General features: G+C 45.5%; 1 protein-coding gene across 4 annotated transcripts in view; it reads left to right on the forward strand.

Annotated features, from left to right (window-relative positions):
• The first annotated feature begins 346 nt into the window (after positions 1–346).
• Positions 347–21,676, forward strand: part of cnpy1 (canopy FGF signaling regulator 1) — a 41,480-nt gene continuing 20,150 nt past the window's right edge. The window contains exons 1-3 of one of the 4 annotated variants that reach the window (XM_088311238.1): positions 347–670; positions 2,132–2,233; positions 4,446–4,561. In XM_088311238.1, coding sequence (XP_088167364.1) covers positions 2,146–2,233; positions 4,446–4,561 — 204 coding nt within the window. In that variant the 5' untranslated portion in view covers positions 347–670; positions 2,132–2,145. Of the gene's footprint in view, positions 671–730; positions 1,122–2,131; positions 2,234–4,445; positions 4,562–21,676 lie in introns of those variants that run through there. The other 3 variants (XM_088311237.1, XM_088311239.1, XM_088311240.1) reach the window with 3 other exon arrangements.

Here is a 21,676-nt window from a genome sequence, read left to right on the forward strand (position 1 = left end):
TTTGCCTGCGCTCACCTCAAACGTCAGCGGATAACTGTGCACAAAAGGGCGGTGCTTTGTTTCGTTGTGGCGCTTCGCAATGTTGCGACGGTTTCGGAGCATATATTGCACACTGCTTTTAAATTGGCTGCAGCCAGATCGAAACTAAATTTCTCCGTCCATTCATTTAAAACAAGACGCATCGACCTCGCTAACTTTTTATCAAGGCATACTGTCAGCAGCACTCTTTTCCGGTCTGCTGCGCAATTGGCAGTGGATTGTAAACAAAAGATTTGATTGGCTCAAATCAGTGACGTCTTTTCCGTATTTACTAAAATTGCAGCGCCAACGTTTGCGATAGCGCCCTGAAAGAAATCCATCATAGATTGGCCATGGGTCCGGTCCGAACCATCCTGCGGTCCGGATCCGGACCGCGGTCCGCCATTTGGTGATGGCTGCTGTAAAGCAAACAGGGGGTGGATGGCGGAAAGCGGGAGGAAAGGAGAGAATACAGAGACTGATTTTTTTTTATCTCCGCATGTGGTTAGCGTTGTGTTGGTCTCGGCGTGGTTGCGGCCAACAGTAACCGTTTTTGTTACTAGATGACAGCTTTGCCTGACTGACATATATCCCTAGTTTAACACTGTTAACACTTGTGATGTGCTGAAATCGGGGGGTGACAACACAAACGGTAGGGGTTTATAATCGGTCACAAAAAGTTGTGCTTGTGGTTACGTCTTCCAATGGTGAACGTGATTGGTTAAAGGGATTCTGTCACGCTTTACGTGGCTACACCTTAGTCCAGCACGTTGCAACAATTGCGTCAACATCAGCAAGTCAAATCAGAAGGAAAGAAGTGTAGTCAGCCTTGGTAAATTTGCTTTCAAAATAAAGTACATTTTGTTTTGTATTGACCCAACGACATATACTAATACAATTTACCTTTTTTTACAGACAGTAATTGTCTCCTCCGTCATATACGTGGTATTGCAGGCGATCATACTAAAACAACTAACGTTGTTCTGTTTTCACAATTCGTTTAGTCTGAAAGTTTTTCGGAAGTCAAGCCGTTGCAGCGTCTTATGAATGAAACCTGAGACAATCGATAGTTGTTTTGACAGTTCGTGTGAAGTCCAAAACAGGTAAAAGCCGAAACTGCAATGTATGACAGTTCATCGTTGTTGTTATAACACGACATTTATATAATTACAAACAGGTCTTTGTACGCTGTGAGACGGTTTTCGTTTGATTTCCTTGCTCGTTGTCATCTCGAAAGAGCAACACACTTTTCACACATGGTCAGGAGGAGTGTTAATTTCGGGGACGAAGTTTCCACTTGAGCTGAACACAGCCGGCATTAATTCATTATCCATGAAGTCATTAATTCATAGTCGTGGGGATAAAATAAATAGATTGTCCATTAATTGCTCGTCAATAAATTTAAGGTTGAATCACGTATCCATCTTCACCTTCATCAAGTAACCTTTACAGTTCTCATAAAGGACTTGGTATTCATCTGGAAGGATGTCGTATATATCTTTGCAAAACCGTTTGTTTTGTACCCCCCCCCCCCCCAAAAAAAATAAATAAATAAATCAAAAATATAATTAAAAAAAAGTCTATTAGCCTAACGCACGTGTTTACGTGACTGATTAAAAAAAACCCTGCATTTTATAGGCTTCAGAAAGCGGACAAAATTGTTGTTTTGTTTTTAATTCGAAACAATACAGTAGCCTTTGATCCGTTTTTAAGAAAATGAATGAAGCTGAGTTCTTGGGGCCTCAGAGTTTGAGTGGACCGGATTATATAGATGATACACCAAATGAAAGTGGTTGATTTCGCAAGTCGAGTAATCATAATTATACTATAGTGAACTAATTAATAACATCCATCCATTATCTGAGCCAGTTCTCCTGGACGAGGTTCCCGGGTGTGCTGGAGCCTATTCCAGTTGTCATCGGGCAGTAGACAGGATATACCCTGGACTGGTTGCCAGCAAGGTGTCCAATCAACCTACTCTGAAACCTTCATTACAGTTGTCTTCTCAATACAAAGACCCGATTTATCAATCTCTGTGTTTCCCATAATTCTACACTTGGCAATGCACACTTGCGAAAAGGGTTATCTTAAGAGTGTGACACCCTCTCCCAAGGTCAACAAAAGACTATGGGCCGATGGATTCTTCAGATGACTGTGATGTTTCTCCTCATCAGCCGCTACCAGGCAAAGAGGGACCAGACGCTATACTGTTCTGGTAAGTTACTTAATATATGTTAATATTAGTTACTTAGTATGACACTATACTCCTCAACTGCAAATTTATTTAACATAGTTTGACTGATTAACATGGTCCACACAACATTTTAGTAGCAACCATATAGCGTTCTGGAAATCATAGGATTTCTAACCGCCAAAGTGTTTTTTTGTTTGGAATTTCAAGATTTTTCGAGATTTTCGAAAAGAAAGTAATCTGTATATATATATATATATATATATATATATATATATATATATATATATATATATATATATATTAGGGGTGCAACGATACGTGTATCTGTATTGAATCGTTCGATACAGTGATTACGGTTCGGTGCGCACTGGATCAAACAATACGCAAAATGTTATGACGATGAGGAGCAACGCTGACTACTCTTTTATATGCTGGATTGGCGAGCGCAGACCCATTCACTGTACGTTACTGCCCCTCCCACATTCATTTTGGCCCAAGAGGCATGGGAAGCTCGCTAGCGGTTGCAACATGGTTACAAGCATACCTGAAGCGGAAGAAGCTCCACCAAACTTCACGTCTAGTGTTCGGAAGTAATTTAGTTTTCAAGTATGCACCAGACGGAAAGCGTGTCGTGGACAACAACTTCAACAGTAGGTCGCAAGTGTCACACAATGCTAACTACGTCGGTGGAAGTACAACAAACATGGTCACATTTACGCCGACATCACTTCAATGTGAAAATGAGTGGAACGTTCTAAGGTTCCTAGGTTCCTGCGCGGACCTTTTTCACCAATACTGCAATTCCTGATTTGTACAACAAGACGAGAGACAAATAGCAGTGGCTTTGTCAGCAGCCCCCGCTGCGCCAGCTGACCGTTATGGCACTTAACGTCACTGCGGAGTGGGACATCAAATGCAACGTTATTCAAACACAGCTGCTCAAAAGTCACACGACTGATGGTTTAACCAGAAAAGTCTGGAAGAAGTTGCAGAGGATGGAAATTAGTGCGCCCAAACGCAACTATACCTGTTTTATTTTATTTATTTAATTTAAAATATTTTGTAGTTGTACAATGCACTCCAATACATCTTTATTTGTATACAAAGTATAGTGGTTTAAAAAATATTTAAGGGATAAAGTGTTTATTTTCTGCCTATTCTGAAAATACAGTCGAGCACCCACGATGATACACTACTGGATTTGGATGAGTTTGTGTTACAATGATTCAAATTTGAAAAACAATGATGTTTCAAATTATCTGATATTAAGGAAGATAATTGTTTTTTATGTATACTCGACTGATAAATATGAATTGCAGAAAAATATTTTTAATTTAATATATAAAATAAAGAAATGTTCTAATAAATATTTGAGTATTTTTTTACATACCATATATAGCCTATATCTTTAACCCAAGAGTTTAAGTTCAAGGTCCTGTTTTTGTTTAATAAGTTAATGGTGCTGAATATATACTTCACAAGATAAGTATAGTCTAAATTGTATTTGTTAAGGAGCTGTTTATTTGCCAAATATACTGTAATCTGTTGCTTAGAATACACCACAGAAGATGGGTCATTTCTCAGGTAATTTATTTTGTATTCGTACAATATTCTTGTTTTTTTTCATTATGCTGTTTTTTTTAATATGTTGCTAAGTACAGGCAGCAGAAAACGAGTCAGGTGTTGCTAAAATAGATTTAATTAAATGAAAAAATGTGTGCTTTTGAGTTTTAACAAATGTAAGTAGCTTCAATAAACTATAAATTAAAAAAAATTGTATCGAAAAAATATTGAACCGTGACACTAATGTATCGAACTGAACCGTGAATTTTGTGTATCGTTGCACCCCTAATATATATATACACATATATATATATATATATATATATATATATATATGTATATACATATATATATATACATATATATATATATATATATATATATATATATAAAATCCATAATTATGATCCGATGATAATGACGATTCGTGACATGACTTTCTGAACATTTTTTTTATTTTTCTGGATGATGTTTTTGCTATGCCCTGGTTGACACGCATCATGGACAGTGCCTCTGCATTGGGAGACCGGCATGGTGGTTCCCCTTTTTAAGAAGTGCACAAGAAAGCGATAAATCTATTCTAAAGTGAGATCCTTTAGGAATGGTACTCACCGAAGCTTTCTGGCAACCAAATCCCATGCTATTACTGAATTTAACCTGTATTTTTCAGCTTGCCATGCAATTGTAGATGAATTGAATCACTCAATCGACCAGGTGGATCCAAAGAAAACCATTACCGTTGGCAGCTTTAGACTCAATCCAGATGGAAGCATGAAAGACAAAAAGGTACAGTAAAATACACAGATGCACCTAGTGGTTAAAATAATTCTTCCATTTCCTATACCACTTTTCCACACTCGGCTCATGGGTGAGCTAAATCCTATCCCAATTAACATGGGGGGGGGGGCAATTTACAGAGCATAGACAAACAACCATTCACACTCACATTCCCACCTACGTACAAAGTCTTCACTTAACCTCAGTAACGTGTTTTTAAGAAGATGGAATGCCTTTAAAAAACCCTCAATGTGAACAAAATTCCATTTTAATTTTTTTTTTATTCTATCTCACACGAGTGTTAGCTATTCTATCTCACATGTGCCACCCTATTTAAACACTCTAATGAAATCCGAAGGTGGGGTACTCGAGTTACATGATCAATCAAACTCAATTCGCCAATTTTAGAACTCATCTTGCTTGGCTAAAATCCAAGGCTCGAAATAACTTTTTTCTTTGAATAGCCGTTTTGCTAATTAGTGGCTTTATTTGAGGAGCACCCTTTTTGCAGGTTTATCCCGAGGACCTGAAGCAAGAGTTTTATTAAACAATAATAGTACCACAATGTAACAGGGGAGTTGTAGGGCTGCAGCTATCCAATACTTTGGAATTTGAGCATCCTACTGAAAAGTCTATTGAATGATCAAGTATTGGGATCAAATAAATTTTTGCTCGGTTAAAGAACAATTATTAATACAAAACGGAAAATTATCAATTTGACCTGATAACGAATGACCAATTGCTTTCCTTTTATATATAATCAGCTGTTTTTTTTATTTTAAATTCACATTGTGCAAAGCATTAAACAGTATTTTCTTGTCGAGAAACTTTTTAAGTGAGCCAATTTCAAAAACAAAAATACATTTCAGTTTAAATTTAGCATATGTTTATATAAAAAATGTGGTATTAATTCAAAAAGGCACGAACAACCTCTGTGTAACTTCACTTGAATGGCAAACATATCAGTATGTAACGATCCAGTATATTTGTGGCTGTGCATTTAACCAATCAGCTGAAAATTACGTGATCAGCCCTGATTTCCAATTGTGATGAGATTGGGGCAACCCAACTTGATATGCTGTTTTTGCAACAGTAACTTGGGTGTTGCTGGAAACTTGAAGGTTAAGACTTGAAACTTAATTATCACTGCCACGTATGACTTCAACCTCTGATGAAATCCGTTACCGTTCTATGTGCATTTTCATGCATGGTTAGAGTGAAAATGTGACACTCTGGACAAACAATGTTCAAATGAACAAATCCAGCAAAGTCATTTGGGAGAGGAAAGGTTCAGAAAGCTTGTATGAAGTTTGGAAACTAACAACAATCATGATCGAAGTACAAAAAGGGAGAAACCGATTTGGGTGTGGTAAAGCTAAATATAACTGGTTTTAATTGTGAGTTGGGTACAAAATGAAATGTTTTCTGAAACGTCAATTGCAGAACTGTCCAACGAGTCGATAGCAGTCCACAGACTGCTCCCAAGTCGACCACGGGAGGTGTAGGGGAAAGAAAGTTGTGTGTTGGAATTACTATAATGCATTTTGTGTTAGTGTACGCCACGCCACAACCTACGCGCCCAATCAGTCTTTACATCAGGAATTTTTTTTTTTTTACTGGTTGACCTTTGTAAAATCTCACTTGCTGTCTCTTCATACATGGTACTGAGCTGAGTTGACGGGGCCCAGAATTTTAGCTCACTTGTCCGAGCTTTGTCCTCCGAAATTGGAAACGTGTTGGCGGCGTGAATTTGATCCCCAAGTCGAGCCTGCTTAAGTGAATGAATGCATATCCGCAATATACCTCATAACCTCGTTGACAAAAAAAAAAAATGGTGGCTCGTGGGAGACTGGCTGCTTGAAAAGTAGTTCTTTTGTCAAAAACGGTTGGGCGCCCCTGGCCTATTGCCTGTTGTGTATTTCAGGGAATATGGAGGAACATTTCCACAGCTGTATATTTAGTGAACACGACACACTTGAAGAAGTCGGTGCAGATTAGAATCAATTTTGATACCTGCATAAGTGAAATTTAAAAACTTTGGCATGACCTGAGAAATTAACATGTATGTGCATGCGAAGAACCCGATTTATAGCAAGTGTAAAAAAAAATGTGTGGAAGAAAAAACATACTTTAATTGAGCAGGCGTTATCTAAATATTACCCCAAAAAATGTGTTGTAGCAGCAGTAGCTCTTGGGTAAGGATACAATTTAATGTTTTTATTTTGTGAAAACACTTGCAACGCTTATTCGCATGCACCCCTTGTAGGAGTGTGCATACCCCAGTTTGGGAATACCTGGGCTCAAGTGTTTCTCCTGACCATGAGAATGCAGATGCTCAGGAATGTGTTGTCTCTCTAGATCAATATTAGAACTGAGACCTTGATCAGTACTGGGATGGATACACTCCAATCCTTTTTGACAAGTGCATGTGCATGCGTGACAGTGTGAATATGCTGAATGCTAGACTCTAAAACAGACAACCAAATGGGAGGAATTAAACAAGCCTTTACTGAACCAAGGGCACACTAGTAAGTAAGCAACAACCAAGATGGACAACCGGTAAACTACGAATTGGTAGTAACAACCCGAAGTAGATGGAGGTAGTCACAATTCAATATAGGAATTAAATTTTCACTATACAAGACATGAACCACCTATTGCTAGCACATCAAAAAGAAAATCTTAACTGCACAAGTCAACAAAGCTAGAATAACTCTGAAAAACATTGAAGGATCACAATCTAAACAAAACATGTTGAAGAGAGTAAGAAGCAAGATGAACAGAAAACTACTTACTTGTACCTATGGTAGTGACGACAAGAAAGGAAACGCCAGAATATGAAACAGATTAAGCAATAGGCAATAGTCTGGCGTCAGTCTCCTGTTTCTCCCGAGCTGAAGAAACAGACTGATTGTCATGAAGATCAGGTGTGTGCAGAATGCTCCAATCGGCTACACTACCTCGGCACCTGAAGAAATAAAATACACAATGGGACCATGACTGTGTGTGCATGTGTCTGTTTGTGCATGTGAGAGAGAATGACAGATACAGTGGCAATGGATTCAGATTACTGTTGCTGGCCTAATGAGGTTGTGTCACACTGGCGCATGGATATTCTTTATTCCCTTCAGGCCAGCCTATCATAAAGTGTACAGCTAGTATTGATTTCCCAGGATTAGTTCCTGTTAGACTGGCAGTGATATCTGCATTAATTAGTTGGAGCAAGTGAGAAAAGGGGAGATGATGATAAAATAGGCCCTTCAAATTTTACTATTATTACTGTATTAAGACAAAGGCAGAGGGCTGATTCCTTTTTTTAAATAATAAATTGTGTGTTGTGTTTTTTTAGGATTAATTCATGTATGTGTGTACATTGGTGTAATGACAATACGGAGAGAATGCTTGGAAAATGTCATTCTTGATAGGGTCGCTGTCCGGCCGAGGCCGGAAGCGAAGAGTGAACTCCACAAACGCTGACCACAAGAAGAGTTTCAGACCAGGTGTTTATTGGGGCCGACAGAGAACAATCAATCCATATCCTCACTAGGATATGGACTAGTGACAAACATAGATTTAGGAGTATATATACAATTACAAGCGTCGCGAGCGACGAGAACAGAAAACGCTGGTGGACCGGGTCGCACCAGGAACCAAAAACGAGATTTAACTTAAAGCGCTTGCATAGCAAGGATAAACTACAAAACGATAATGGTCTTACCACAGAAGGGAAAGATGAATCCAAATAACGAAAACGAGAACCAAGGGCGAGCCGAAAAGTAGCTGAATCAAGAAACACTATGAACGAGAAAATCAAGACACGGAACAACATGGAGCAAACGTGAGCATAAACTATGAGCGTGAGCATTGCGGGATAATTATCCGACGCTGAGCGATCCTCGGCGACGGCTTATGTAGTCACGGTAATCAGCAGGTGATGAGCGTCAGCTGCGCGGCTGGGCGCGTCTGCCCGGTGACGTGCGACGGGGAGCGCGCGGAGGGAACGCCCACTGCTGGACAGAGAAACAGACGGATCATGACAGTACCCCCCTCTCACGGACGCCTCTCGGCGGCCCACCTGGTTTTGACGGATGGGTGATGTGGAAGTCGCGGATGAGAGATGGACTCAGGATCCAGGAGCGGGGGACCCACTGACGCTCCTCTGGACCGTAGCCTTCCCAGTCGACCAAGTACTGGAAGCCCCTTCCCCTGCGCCTGGAGTCCAGAATCTCCCGAACCTTGTACGCCGGGCCACCGTCGATGATCTCAGGAGGAGGAGGTGGGGCGGATGGAGGGACCATGGAGCAGGTAGGTGCCGGCTTGATCAGGGAGACGTGGAACACCGGGTGTATTTTCATGGCGGGGGGCAGCTTCAGGCGCATGGAGACCGGGTTGATGATTGCCCCAATCTCGAACGGACCCACGAATCTCGGGCCCAGTTTCCGGGAGGATGCCGCGATGTTGAGGTCCCGAGTCGACAGCCAGACTTGATCCCCGGCCTGGTAGGCGGGTGCCGGTCGCCGGCGACGGTCCGCGATTTGCTGGTTGCGTTGCGTGGTGCGGGAGAGCGCCGCCCTGGTCTCCCTCCACACCCGGTGAGCCCTCTTGAGATGGTGCTGGACCGACGGGACCTCCGCGGCCCCCACCTGGGTCGGGAACAGTGGTGGCTGGTAGCCGTACGCCGTCATGAAGGGGGACCGCCCGGTTGCTGACGAGACCAGGGTGTTGTGGGCGTACTCGATCCAGGGTAGGTGGTCGGCCCAGGATGACTGCTGGTCGAGGCACACGCATCGCAAGGCCGCTTCGAGGTCCTGGTTTGCCCTTTCAGACTGGCCGTTTGACTGTGGGTGGTACCCTGAAGACAGGCTCGGCGTGGCCCCCAGCGACTGGCAAAAGCGCTTCCAGACGCGCGAGATGAACTGTGGACCCCGGTCGGACACCAGGTCGTCCGGGATGCCGTGCAGCCTGACGACGTGCTGCACCAGCAGGTTGGCCGTCTCCAGGGCGGAGGGTAGCTTGGGGAGAGCTACAAAATGGGCGGACTTGGAGAAACGGTCTACGATGGTCAAGATGACCGTCTTCCCCTTGGAAGCGGGAAGACCGGTGACGAAGTCCAGGGCGATGTTGGACCAGGGCCGCGCCGGAATCGGTAGCGGCCGTAGGAGGCCGGCCGGCGGCTGGTGGGACGACTTGCCGGTTGCGCAAGCGGGGCAAGCCCGAATGTAGTCCGTGACGTCGGCCTTGAGGGATGGCCACCAGAAGCGTTGGCCGCTCAGTCCCAGGGTGCGGCGAATTCCCGGGTGGCAGGCGAGTTTGGACGCATGGCCCCATTGGATCACCTCTGCGCGGTGTTGGAGGGGGACATACAGGCGGCCCGCGGGGCACCCGGGCGGGGCGTCGGTCTCCGATTGCGCCTCCCGGATCTGTTGCTCGATTTTCCACTGGAGGCCCCCCACCAGGCGATGACTCGGGACCACGTTGGCCGGGCCCTCCTCCTCCTCCCACGGGTCGTGGATGCGGGAGAGGGCGTCGGGTTTGGTGTTCCTCGAGCCGGGACGGTAGGTTAGGGTGTAATTGAAACGGCTGAGCATGAGCGCCCAGCGTGCTTGGCGGGGGTTCAGTCTCTTCAAGGTTCGTATGTAGGCGAGGTTCTTGTGGTCAGTGAATACCGTGAAGGGCTCAGTAGTGCCTTCGAGCCAGTGACGCCACTCCTGCAGCGCCAAGACCACGGCCAGGAGTTCCCGGTTGCCCACATCGTAGTTGGCCTCCGCCGGGGAGAGTCGACGAGAGAAGAAGGCGCAGGGGTGGAGTTTCTGGTTGACCGGGGAACGCTGGGACAGCACGGCCCCCACTCCCGAATCGGATGCGTCCACCTCTACAATAAAAGAGAGATCAGGGTTAGGGTGGTACAGGACCGGCGGGTTGGTGAAGGCTTTCTTGAGTCTAGCGAACGCGGCCTCAGCCTGGCTATCCCACGCAAAGCGAGTTTTAGTGGACGTAAGGCGAGTGAGGGGCAGTGCCTGGCGGCTGTAGTCCTTGATGAACCGGCGGTAAAAGTTTGCGAAGCCCAGGAAGCGCTGCAGCTGCTTCCGTGTCGTGGGTGTGGGCCAGTCTACTACCGCGCGTGCTTTTTCCGGATCGGCCCGAAGCTGACCGTTTTCCACTAGGAACCCTAGAAACTGCACGGAAGTCTTGTGAAAATCGCATTTTTCGGCTTTCACGTAGAGCTTATTTTCCAGCAGGCGCTGCAGCACGGCCCGAACGTGCTGCTCGTGCTCTTGAATGGAGCGGGAGAAAATGAGGATGTCATCCAAGTAGACAAAACAATAAACATTAAGCATATCCCTCAACACGTCGTTTATAAGGGCCTGGAAGACCGCGGGCGCGTTTGACAACCCAAAAGGCATTACTAGATACTCAAAATGCCCTAGCGGCGTCTTGAAGGCCGTTTTCCACTCATCCCCCTCCCTTATGCGGACCAAATGATTAGCGCTGCGCAAATCTAGTTTCGAGAACACCGTGGCCGCTTGCAAGGGGGCGAAAGCGGAATCTAGCAACGGTAACGGGTAGCGATTCTTAACAGTAATTGCATTCAGTTCCTTATAGTCCACGCAAGGCCGAAGTGTTTTATCTTTCTTCTCTACGAAGAACAACCCCGCACCGACGGGGGACGTGGACGGTCTGATCAACCCCGCGGCTAAGCTCTCCGTGATGTAATCCTTCATCGCGGACTGTTCGGGCTGGGAGACCTTGTACAACCGAACCGAAGGGAGCGCCGCGCCCGGAAACAAGTCGATCGCACAGTCGTAAGGTCGGTGAGGAGGCAGTGACTTGGCGCGCTCCTTACAGAAAACCGCCCGGAGGTCGTGGTAGGCTGGTGGCACGTTCTCTAAGTTTATTTCTTTTGCGGGGGTGACCCTAGCCCGTAACCCCTCCTCTGCGGAACGCAAGCAGTGCGCGTAGCACAGAGTCCCCCAATTTTGGATAGACAGCCGCTCCCAGTCTATCACTGGGTTGTGCGCTCGCAACCAGGGAATTCCGAGAACGACCGGAGCCGCCCTGGACGGCATGACAAAAAACGAGCGCTGCTCGATGTGATTCCCGGAAATCTTTAAGGTCAGGGGCTCGGTCTGCCGTCGTATGTCGGCTAACAGCTGTCCATCGAGATCGTATAACGTTTCGGCTTGGGCCAGTTCTATTACTGCGCAGCCCAGCCGGGCCACTAGCCCCGCGTCGATGAAGCAATCGTCCGCTCCTGAGTCAATCAACGCGCGAATCAGGATGGAGGTGGCCTGGGACGCTATCTCCCCCTCTACCTCCAGTCTCAGCGCGCTCCTGGGTCGACAGTGCCGATTTTCAGGCCACGCGGGAGCCGGCTGCTTCGGCCCGGAGGAGTCGATCAGAGGCGTGTCAAGGAGGGACTCACAACGGGCGGCCGACGGTGGGTGGTTCTCCGGGGGCAGGAGCCCACGCGATGACCTTGGAGACCGCAGTAGAAACAGGCCCCCGTCCGACGTCGTCGCTCCCACTCGAGAGAATCCAGCCGACCCGCTCCCAGCTGCATCGGCTCGTCGGCGAGGTGTGGCTCCGGAACCCGGAAGGCGAGTGGCTCGTCCCGCTGCTGCTCGAGGTCCCGTTCTCTGCGACGTTCTCGAAGGCGGTTGTCCAGCCGGATCGCCAGGTTGATGAGCTCCTCCAGCGACTGGGCGTCCTCCCTCACGGCCAGCTCGTCCTTCAGGGCGGAGCTCAACCCTCGGCGGAAGACGGTCCTCAGGGCGCAGTCGTCGAAGCAATAGAGTAATCCGCGACCGATCGGGAGCCCTGGGCACAGTCCAGCAACTCGGCTCCCGCCTCTTTTCCCCGGACCGGGTGGTGAAAAACTCGCTCGAACTCGGAAAGAAAACCGGGAAAAGAGGAGCGAATTTCTGGGCGAGCAATGCTCACGGCCATAGCCCACGCGCTGGCTGGACCAGTCAGGAGGCTCATCATAAAAGCCACTTTAGAGCTATCGTGGGAGTAAGTGAGGGGCTGCTGGTCAAAAATCAATCCGCAGTGGTGTACGAAGGGGCCGCATAGTCCGGGCTCCCCCCCGTACCGGGCGGGATGAGGCAGGCTGGGTTCCCTGGCGGCGAGTGCCGGGTAAGGTGCGCTGGGAATGAACAGGGGGGCCTAAGCGAGTGTCATACTCGTCGAGACGCTGGACCAAATGTCCAACCGCGTCGCGCAGGGAGGCGAGCTCGGATCCCTGCTGCCCTACCATATGTCCCTGACTGGCCACGGCCGAAAAAATCTTTTCGCAGTCAGCGGAGTTCATGGTCGGATAATTCTGATAGGGTCGCTGTCCGGCCGAGGCCGGAAGCGAAGAGTGAACTCCACAAACGCTGACCACAAGAAGAGTTTCAGACCAGGTGTTTATTGGGGCCGACAGAGAACAATCAATCCATATCCTCACTAGGATATGGACTAGTGACAAACATAGATTTAGGAGTATATATACAATTACAAGCGACGAGAACAGAAAACGCTGGTGGACCGGGTCGCACCAGGAACCAAAAACGAGATTTAACTTAAAGCGCTTGCATAGCAAGGATAAACTACAAAACGATAATGGTCTTACCACAGAAGGGAAAGATGAATCCAAATAACTAAAACGAGAACCAAGGGCGAGCCGAAAAGTAGCTGAATCAAGAAACACTATGAACGAGAAAATCAAGACACGGAACAACATGGAGCAAACGTGAGCATAAACTATGAGCGTGAGCATTGCGGGATAATTATCCGACGCCGAGCGATCCTCGGCGACGGCTTATGTAGTCACGGTAATCAGCAGGTGATGAGCGTCAGCTGCGCGACTGGGCGCGTCTGCCCGGTGACGTGCGACGGGGAGCGCGCGGAGGGAACGCCCACTGCTGGACAGAGAAACAGACGGATCATGACAATTCTAGGATTTTGTGAGGAATGGAGCAAAATAGCTATTTGAATTGGAAAATAGTTTTTGATTTAAAAGACGCGAGTGCATCAAATGTAAATTTTACCGAGAGACGTATCAAGTCATCTTTTATTGAACAAATATGTCTTTTAAGAATATTCTTCCGTTCATTCGTGTGTATCAGTGGCGGGCTGTTCATTTGACACCTAGGCTTTCAATGAAGTCTAAGCTAGTCCGACACACACTTACCCACTATTGGGTGTTTGGACGACCTAGTTTCTCTTGAAAGGTCTGTCTTGAAAATGGCCTTGCAAGTGTATCTGCAATTAAATTCACAGTTTTCCCTCCTTCAGCCATTGTGGTTTAAAAAAAGCAAGAATATATTTTAGATTTTTGAACGGTCGCCAGGTCCCACTTTCGGGTATGTTGATTCCGCATAGCGCTGCCCCCTCATGAGTGAGTATCCAATCGCAAGCCGCGTTCATCACCTTCAACGTAAAGCCAGCGTGAAGGTCTTATGGCAGGGGTGTCAAGACCTAGTCCTGGAGGGCCGCTTTCAATCTCTCCTGGTTGCAACCCACTTGATTCAAATGATCAGCTCATTAGGAAGCTCTGAAGAAGCCTGATAAGTATCCTGTTCATTTAAATCATGTGTGTTGCTGCCGGGAGAGATGGAAAATGTCAGGTTTAAATGCCCATTTTGGGAGAGCTTACTGAAATAACTTACTAAATCTAACGGCCGAAATACAACGCTAGCTGAAAGGCCAGGAGGAACCAGACACCGTTGTTCATTTTCACCGCCGGCGGGGGAAAAGAGTAGGACACAGAGGCCGCGAGCAGCAGCTCGCCTGCTCGCAGCCGCTCCATGCAACTCCTCTCACTCCTCTTCTCACCGGCTCGGCTTTTATTAGTTTGACTCAAGAATCACAAGAAATTAGAATACAATGAAGGTCTGTTTAGCCTAAACTAAATCACCTGAAGACAGGAGATTACTTAACAATGGTGGTCTGTTTTAGACTAAACTAATCAACAGAAGACAGAAAACATCAATAACTAATCATCAGGAGACAGCAGCAAGCAGAAAATAACAACTCACGGTGTAAAGGTTACTTTAACTAAACACATCTTCAGGATACTGTGTCTGTGTGTTAAAATAACAACGTAAGTGTGTTAAAGCAATTATCATTGATATAAATATTGTATAAAAACATGATTATAAATACACAAACTCATTACCTATCCTCAGCCCATCTTACAGTGTGTTGGCCTTCATGATGTTGAAAGACAATGTTTGAAAGTTTTTGTGAAACACTGTTGCAGTGGCAATGCACTCTTTTCCAAGAAAAGAAACTTTGCACACACTCCAGGCCTGGCCACATCTTCAATACTTTATTAGTTTATTGTGGGAGGGCACAGTTGTGTGCCCAACAATTTTTTGAAGTAAGGAGTCCCAGTTCTATATTTCACCATGGTCCACAAAAATGTAGAGGTATATGTAACAGCCCAAGGTCTCCAAAAAAAGTCTCTTGGAGCCATATCCTAAGCCTAACAGCAAGTCAGTTAAATTTGGCATTGCTGTTTCTACGAAAACTTTTTCACCTGGACAGTATTTCTACCATTGCAGGACGTTCACTATTACAGTACTTTTATCATTGCAGTACTTTTATCATTGCAGTATTTCCCATCATTGCGGTACTTTTACTATTACAGTACTTTTATCATTGCAGTATTTTTCTATCGTTGCAGTACTTTTACTATTACAGTACTTTTACCATTGCAGTATATTTTATCATTGCAGTACTTTTTACCATTACAGTACTTTTATCATTGCAGTATTTTCTATCATTGCAGTACTTTTCTATCATTTCAGTACTCTTACCATTACAGTACTTTTATCATTGCAATATTTTTATCATTGCAGTATTTTCTATCATTGCAGTACTTTTCTATCATTTCAGTACTCTTACCATTACAGTACTTTTATCATTGCAATATTTTTATCATTGCAGTATTTTCAATCATTCATTAGTTTTTATCATTACAGCGTTTCCCGCTCTGTATAATGGACATTAGGAGTGTTTCCTTATACTTAGATACGTTTATACTGTGTATATTTGCATGCTTTTTATGAATGTCTGCTGCTAATGTTATACATTAACGGCTACATTAGGCCGCCGACTCTGTGTGATCTATAATCTTTGCTGCTGTAACACCTCAAATTTCCCCATTGTGGGACTAATAAAGGACATCTTTATCTTTATCTTTATCTTTATTAACTTAATTTAGTGTGACGTACTGGCGAAAGGGAATACATGTTTAATCTTTCTTTTTTTGTAACTTGTTAACCAGATCTATCGCATATTTGCTGGGAAGAGTGTTAAGGCTTTCTTAATGTGGATAAACAAAGCTTTTGATTGTCTGTGAAATGCTGTTGCCGTGGCAATCTTTTGAGGGTCTAAATATATATGAAAATGAATGAATCTTTGCATCAAGCCTGGCAAAGTCATCATCAGTATTGTGTGATTTTTTTTTTTTTGCCAAGATGGCGGCGCGCATAGACGCAGCGGCTAACGGCTCTCCCTCCCAGTGCTCTTTATTACTTCTTCTTTACGTTTGCTCGGTCTTATTAACACCAACTGCGGCACAGTATCGATATACCCGTCAGTACATCGTGGACGTTGGATATCGAGACAAAATTACCATCTCAGAGGAATTTTGCGCAAATTTCCCGACGAACTAGTGAGGCCGCCCGGCTCACTGTGGATTGTCATCGGGACCGGGAGGCAACGCAGACGACGGAGAGAGAGAGGAAGCAGAAGCGGGGCTGCAGGTCCGGTGTCCTACTAAAGCTACGACAGCAGCACCACAAGCAACCACTGCCGAGTCTCTACCTCACCAACGCCAGATCCGTAGTCCATAAAACCGACGATCTGGAAATACAAATCCTGGGAAACCGCTATGTGCGAGACGGCTGTGTGATCATCATCACAGAATCCTGGCTGCACGCCAAAGTTCCCGACGCTAGCATCCAGCTAGCTGGGCGCTCGCTACATTGCGCGGATCGAACGAGAGACACCGGTAAGAGCAGGGGTGGGGAGCTCTGTGTGTATGTGCATGAGAACTAGTGCAATAACAGCGTGATCGTTGAGAAGCACTCTTCCCCCGACATCGAGTACATGTCCGTTAAGTGCCGGCCTTATTTCCTCCCGAGGGAGCTAACAGTAGTGCTCGTCACCGCTGTTTACATCCCTCCAGATGCTAACACTAGCACGGCGCTCTCGCTACTCGCGTGCGTCATCAATAAACAACAGCGGACCCACCCTGACGGCGTTCACTTAGTAGCGGGTGACTTTAATAAGGCCAGTTTAAAGACTGTACTCCCAAAGTTCCACCAGCATGTCAAGTGCCCAACAAGGGGAGACAACACTCTTGACCATGTGTACTCAAACATCAAGCACGGATACAGAGCCTTCCCACTCGCCCCCCTCGGCCAGTCAGACCACCTGGCCTTGCTGCTCACACCTGCGTACACCCCTCTCAGACGCAGATCCAGGCCCACCACAAAGACTGTGAAAACCTGGCGGGAGACTGCCATGGGTGAATTACAGGACTGCTTTCAAGACACCAACTGGGACATCTTTGATCATCAGGACCTTGATGTTTACACACAATGTGTACTGGACTACATCAAATTCTTCAAACGCGAAACCCTGGATGTCCAGTCAGTTTTGCGCTCTCCTCAAGGCCCGCGACACTGCCTTCAGGTCAGGTGACAGAGCCCTGTACCGTGTGGCTCGTGCTGACCTGAAAAAAGGCATTAAACTAGCCAAGACGGACTACAAGAGGAGGCTGGAGTCCCACCTTGCCAGCAACAGACCACGGGAGGTGTGGAAGGTTCTACAGAGCATCACCAACTACCGAGGCGGCAGGATGACATCTGTAGACTCGAGTGCTGCGCTAGCAGAGGAGCTAAACTGCTTCTTTGCTCGCTTTGACTCACCCCAACTGTCACACCCCCGCACTCCATGCCTCAACTCCCCCTCACTTACCATAAAGGAACACGATGTGAGGCGTGTGCTCCCGGCTATTAATCCCAGGAAAGCTACTGGACCCGACGGAATACCAGGCAAGGTCCTCCGAGCATGTGCCCACCAACTATCACATGTTTTTTGCAGGATCTTCAACCGCTCCCTGGCTCAAGCAGTCATCCCCTCCTGCTTGAAGACTTCCACCATTATTCCTGTCCCGAAAAAGTCACCCGCAGTCCTCCTGAATGACTACCGTCCTGTTGCTCTCACGCCAGTCATCATGAAGTGCTTCGAGAGACTGGTTCTCTAGCACATCAAGGACTGCCTTCCTCCCACACTGGACCCCTACCAGTTTGCATACCGAGCAAACAGATCCAGGACGCCATCGACACTGCTCTGCATGTTGTGCTGGGCCATCTGGAACAACAGCAGAGCTATGCCAGGATGCTCTTTGTGGACTACAGCTCGCCATTCAACACAATCATACGAGACATCCTCATCTCCAAACTCGACATTCTCTGCCTCCCTGCCCTCACACGCATCTGGATTAAGGACTTTCTGACCAACAGACCCCAGACTGTGTTGCTCGGCCCCTACATGTCCTCCACCCGAACGCTGAGCACCGGTTCCCCTCAAGGATGCGTGCTGAGCCCTCTCCTATACGCCCTCTACACCTATGACTGCAGCCCGGCCCACGGTAACAACACCGTCGTCAAATTTGCCGACGACACGACAGTGGTCGGTCTGATCTCGAAAGGTGACGAGGCAGCCTACAGGGAGGAGGTCCAGAGACTAACGGCTTGGTGTGAGGACAACAGACTGCAACTCAACATTGCAAAAACAAAGGAGATTGTCATCGACGTTAGGAGGAACAAGACTGTGCCACCCCCCCTCTACATCAGAGGTGAATGTGTGGAGAGGGTCCACACATTCAAGTTCCTGGGAGTACAGATCTGCGATGACCTCTCCTGGACACCCAACACCACAGCAGTGGTAAAGAAGGTCCACCAGCGTCTGCACTTCCTGAGAGTCCTCAGGAAATTCAACCTGGACAAGAAGCTGCTGCTGGCCTTCTACCACTCGTCCATCGAGAGCCTGCTGACCTACTGTGTCTCCACCTGGTACAGCAGCTGCACTGAGGCAGACCGAGTGAGGCTCCAGAGGACAGTCAAAACGGCGCAGAGGATTATAGGCTGCCCTCTCCCCTCCCTGTCGGACATCTACACCACCCGGTGCCTCAGCAGAGCTCTCAATATCGTCAAAGACAATACTCACCCGAACTCACACCTGTTTGACCTGCTGCCCTCTGGCAGGCGCTACAGGTGCATAAAATCAAAGACTAATAGACTGAAAAACAGTTTCCTTCCAAGAGCCATCACCATTCTAAACTCTCACACACACACACGACCACCCCTACCTTGCAGAACAGCGACGTAATGTGTTTTATTTATCCAATGTCGTATTATTTTCCATCACATTATTTATTCTCTTGTTTATCTAATTTATAGATTTGATTAAATTAGTGTTGTATTGCACTGGAGAGGGGAGCTCTCTTATCTCGTTGCACACTGTACAATGACAATAAAGGGATTTCTGATTCTGATTCTGATTCTGATTCTTATAATGTCTCTGTAGCACCCCCTTACAAATATTTAACAAAGCAGCACCAGATGTACTTGTAACATACATCTGTGAAAATGTGGTTGTATATTATACAGCACAAGACCTACAAAAAAATTTACTTGGAGTCATATGCTAAACCCAACAAGAAGTCTGCCATTTTGAAATTACATTGCTGTGACTATAAAAGCTGCTATAACTTGACCCACATAACTTGTCAAAATCCACATATTCTGGCTAAAGATAATTCATTTCCTTAATCCTCATGGGTTAACCAGATCTACCTCATATTTGCTGGTAAGAGAGTTTATGCTTTCATGTTGTTGAAATGTGTGTTGAAGAAGAACAGTGTTGGTGAAGAAAACAAGGCTAATCTTGAGGGTTTAAATACACACAAAAGCTTATCAAATTGTATACACATATCAGGCCTGGCAAAATAATTGATAAGATTTTTAAAAAATGTCACATTAGTGCCCCCTACAAAATTTTAATGTAACTCCCTTGATTTTTTTTGTGTTTTTTTGTCACCAAGATCTGAGAAAAGTTGGCGATATATGTAACAGCCAAGAAAAACAAAAACGTCTCTTGGAGCTATTTTCTTTTGAATATGGCCACATTTCTTACCTTTTATAGAGGCCACATTTTACAGAATTTCACCATGACACGCTTTCTTATTGTATTGAAATTGGGGTTGTTTCATCTTAAGATGTTCAACGTGAAAAGATAAAGCTTTTTGTTTCATCAAAAACTGTTGCTGTTGTGACACATTGTTTGCCAAGAATTATTCAAATGCAATTTGATTCTCTTAACATAATGCAAAAATATGAAACTGTACACACATCACACATGGCAAAATAATCAATGTTTATTGATATATTTATTGATTTACTTTGTTTAGTTTAAAAAAAAAAAAACTTCATTGTTCCAACCACTGCGATTTTCTTTAACGAAAACGCTCCAGTTCAACGTTTCACCATGATCCACCAAAAGTTGGAGGCATATGTAACATCCCAAGACAAACAAAAACATTTCTGGAGCATTGCTCTAAACTCATAAGGAAGTCGGACATTTTTAATTTCCTTTCTAATTTTGCTTAGCATTTGGTAGAAATCAGATTTTGTCAAACCAGGGTTAATCTGATGTACTTCAATTTTCCCAAATTCCCAATTCCAATGTGCCAGTATCTCAATTTGCCAGTAGGCCATCGTGGCTGAGGTTGCTTGCTTTTTCGCTGCTTGCAACACTCATCAAAAATGAAACCTAATGGTTGTAATTAAATTTTAAAATTATGTGCATGCTGTTAATACGAGCCATCTGAGCATTCAATTCATAAAATCTTTTTTTTGCGTCATCATAAAGAAGAATTGCTGAATTGTTGAGGAATTGTTACCATTCTAGTCACCAGGGAAGAAGAGTTTAGTTCACTTAGAAATGAGCACCCCCTTTGCCCTTTGCTGACACAATCCTCCACCTGTCGTTTAGTCAATCAAATGTTACTGAACCACAGAAGAAGCCAAACCTTGATCCCATGCCCTCGCAGCTCCCTCCTTTTTCAGCAGCTTTTGACCCAGTGAATCAGAGAGGGAGGGATGTCACAACTTAGATGCCATCAGCGAGAAGGATTTGCTGGTTTTAAGTCTCTGCTCTTTGGCCTCTTCACAGTAGGACTTCCTGGGGGCATGGGGCTGCTCTGTGACACAAAAGTTAAACCTGCCTGCTGTAACAATGACACATTTAAGATTTCCAAAGACATTGAACTTAGTTTGAAAGCAAGCTGATCTCATAGCGACCGGTGGGAAGTCATGCATTGAGAATGAGAGGATGCACAATGGTGTGCTTACACAGTGACACACATCATGGTCCAGAAATGTGACTGAATAACAGAGAGTAAAGTAATTTTCTATTTCCCAAGGAATGAAGGAATAAGATAGATAGTGTAAATTGCTGAATATGCATATTTCCTGTTCACACCAATGAGATGCAAAGTGCAGCAGCCAACACCCTTAATTTAGTCAATAAATAATGTAATGTTCTGTAATGTTATGGCGGCATAGTGGATGACTGGTTAGCACGATGGCCTCACGGTGCAGAGGTCGTTGGCTCGATTCCGGCATTTTGTGTGGAGTTTGCATGTTCTCCCCCTGGGTTACCTCTGGGTACTCTGGTTTCCTCCCACATTACACAAACATGCATGGCAGGTTGATTGGACACTCTGAATTGCCCCTAGGTATGAGGGTGAGTGTGAGTGAGGATGGTTGTTCGTCTCTGTGTGCCCTGCGATTGGCTGGCAAACGGCTACCTGAAGATAGCTGGGATAGGCTCCAGCATCCCCCGCGACCCTCGTGAGGAGAAGCAGTATAGATAATGGATGGATGGATGTTCCTGTTATGCAGATTTCGATTTCTGTTGAATGTGTGCTCAATTTATTTTAGAGATTTTTCAGAGAATATAGAGACCTGAGATGATGAGCCCCCACTGTCTATTGATATGTGTTGCGTGCTGTTTCTGTTCTTAGGTGTCAGTAACGCCTAAAGCACGGAGTTCAACGCA

Source organism: Idiotropiscis lumnitzeri, chromosome 12, assembly GCF_059441095.1.
Source record: "Idiotropiscis lumnitzeri isolate Australia: NSW breed Sydney's pygmy pipehorse chromosome 12, RoL_Ilum_1.0, whole genome shotgun sequence".
Taxonomy (NCBI): Eukaryota; Metazoa; Chordata; class Actinopteri; order Syngnathiformes; family Syngnathidae; genus Idiotropiscis; species Idiotropiscis lumnitzeri.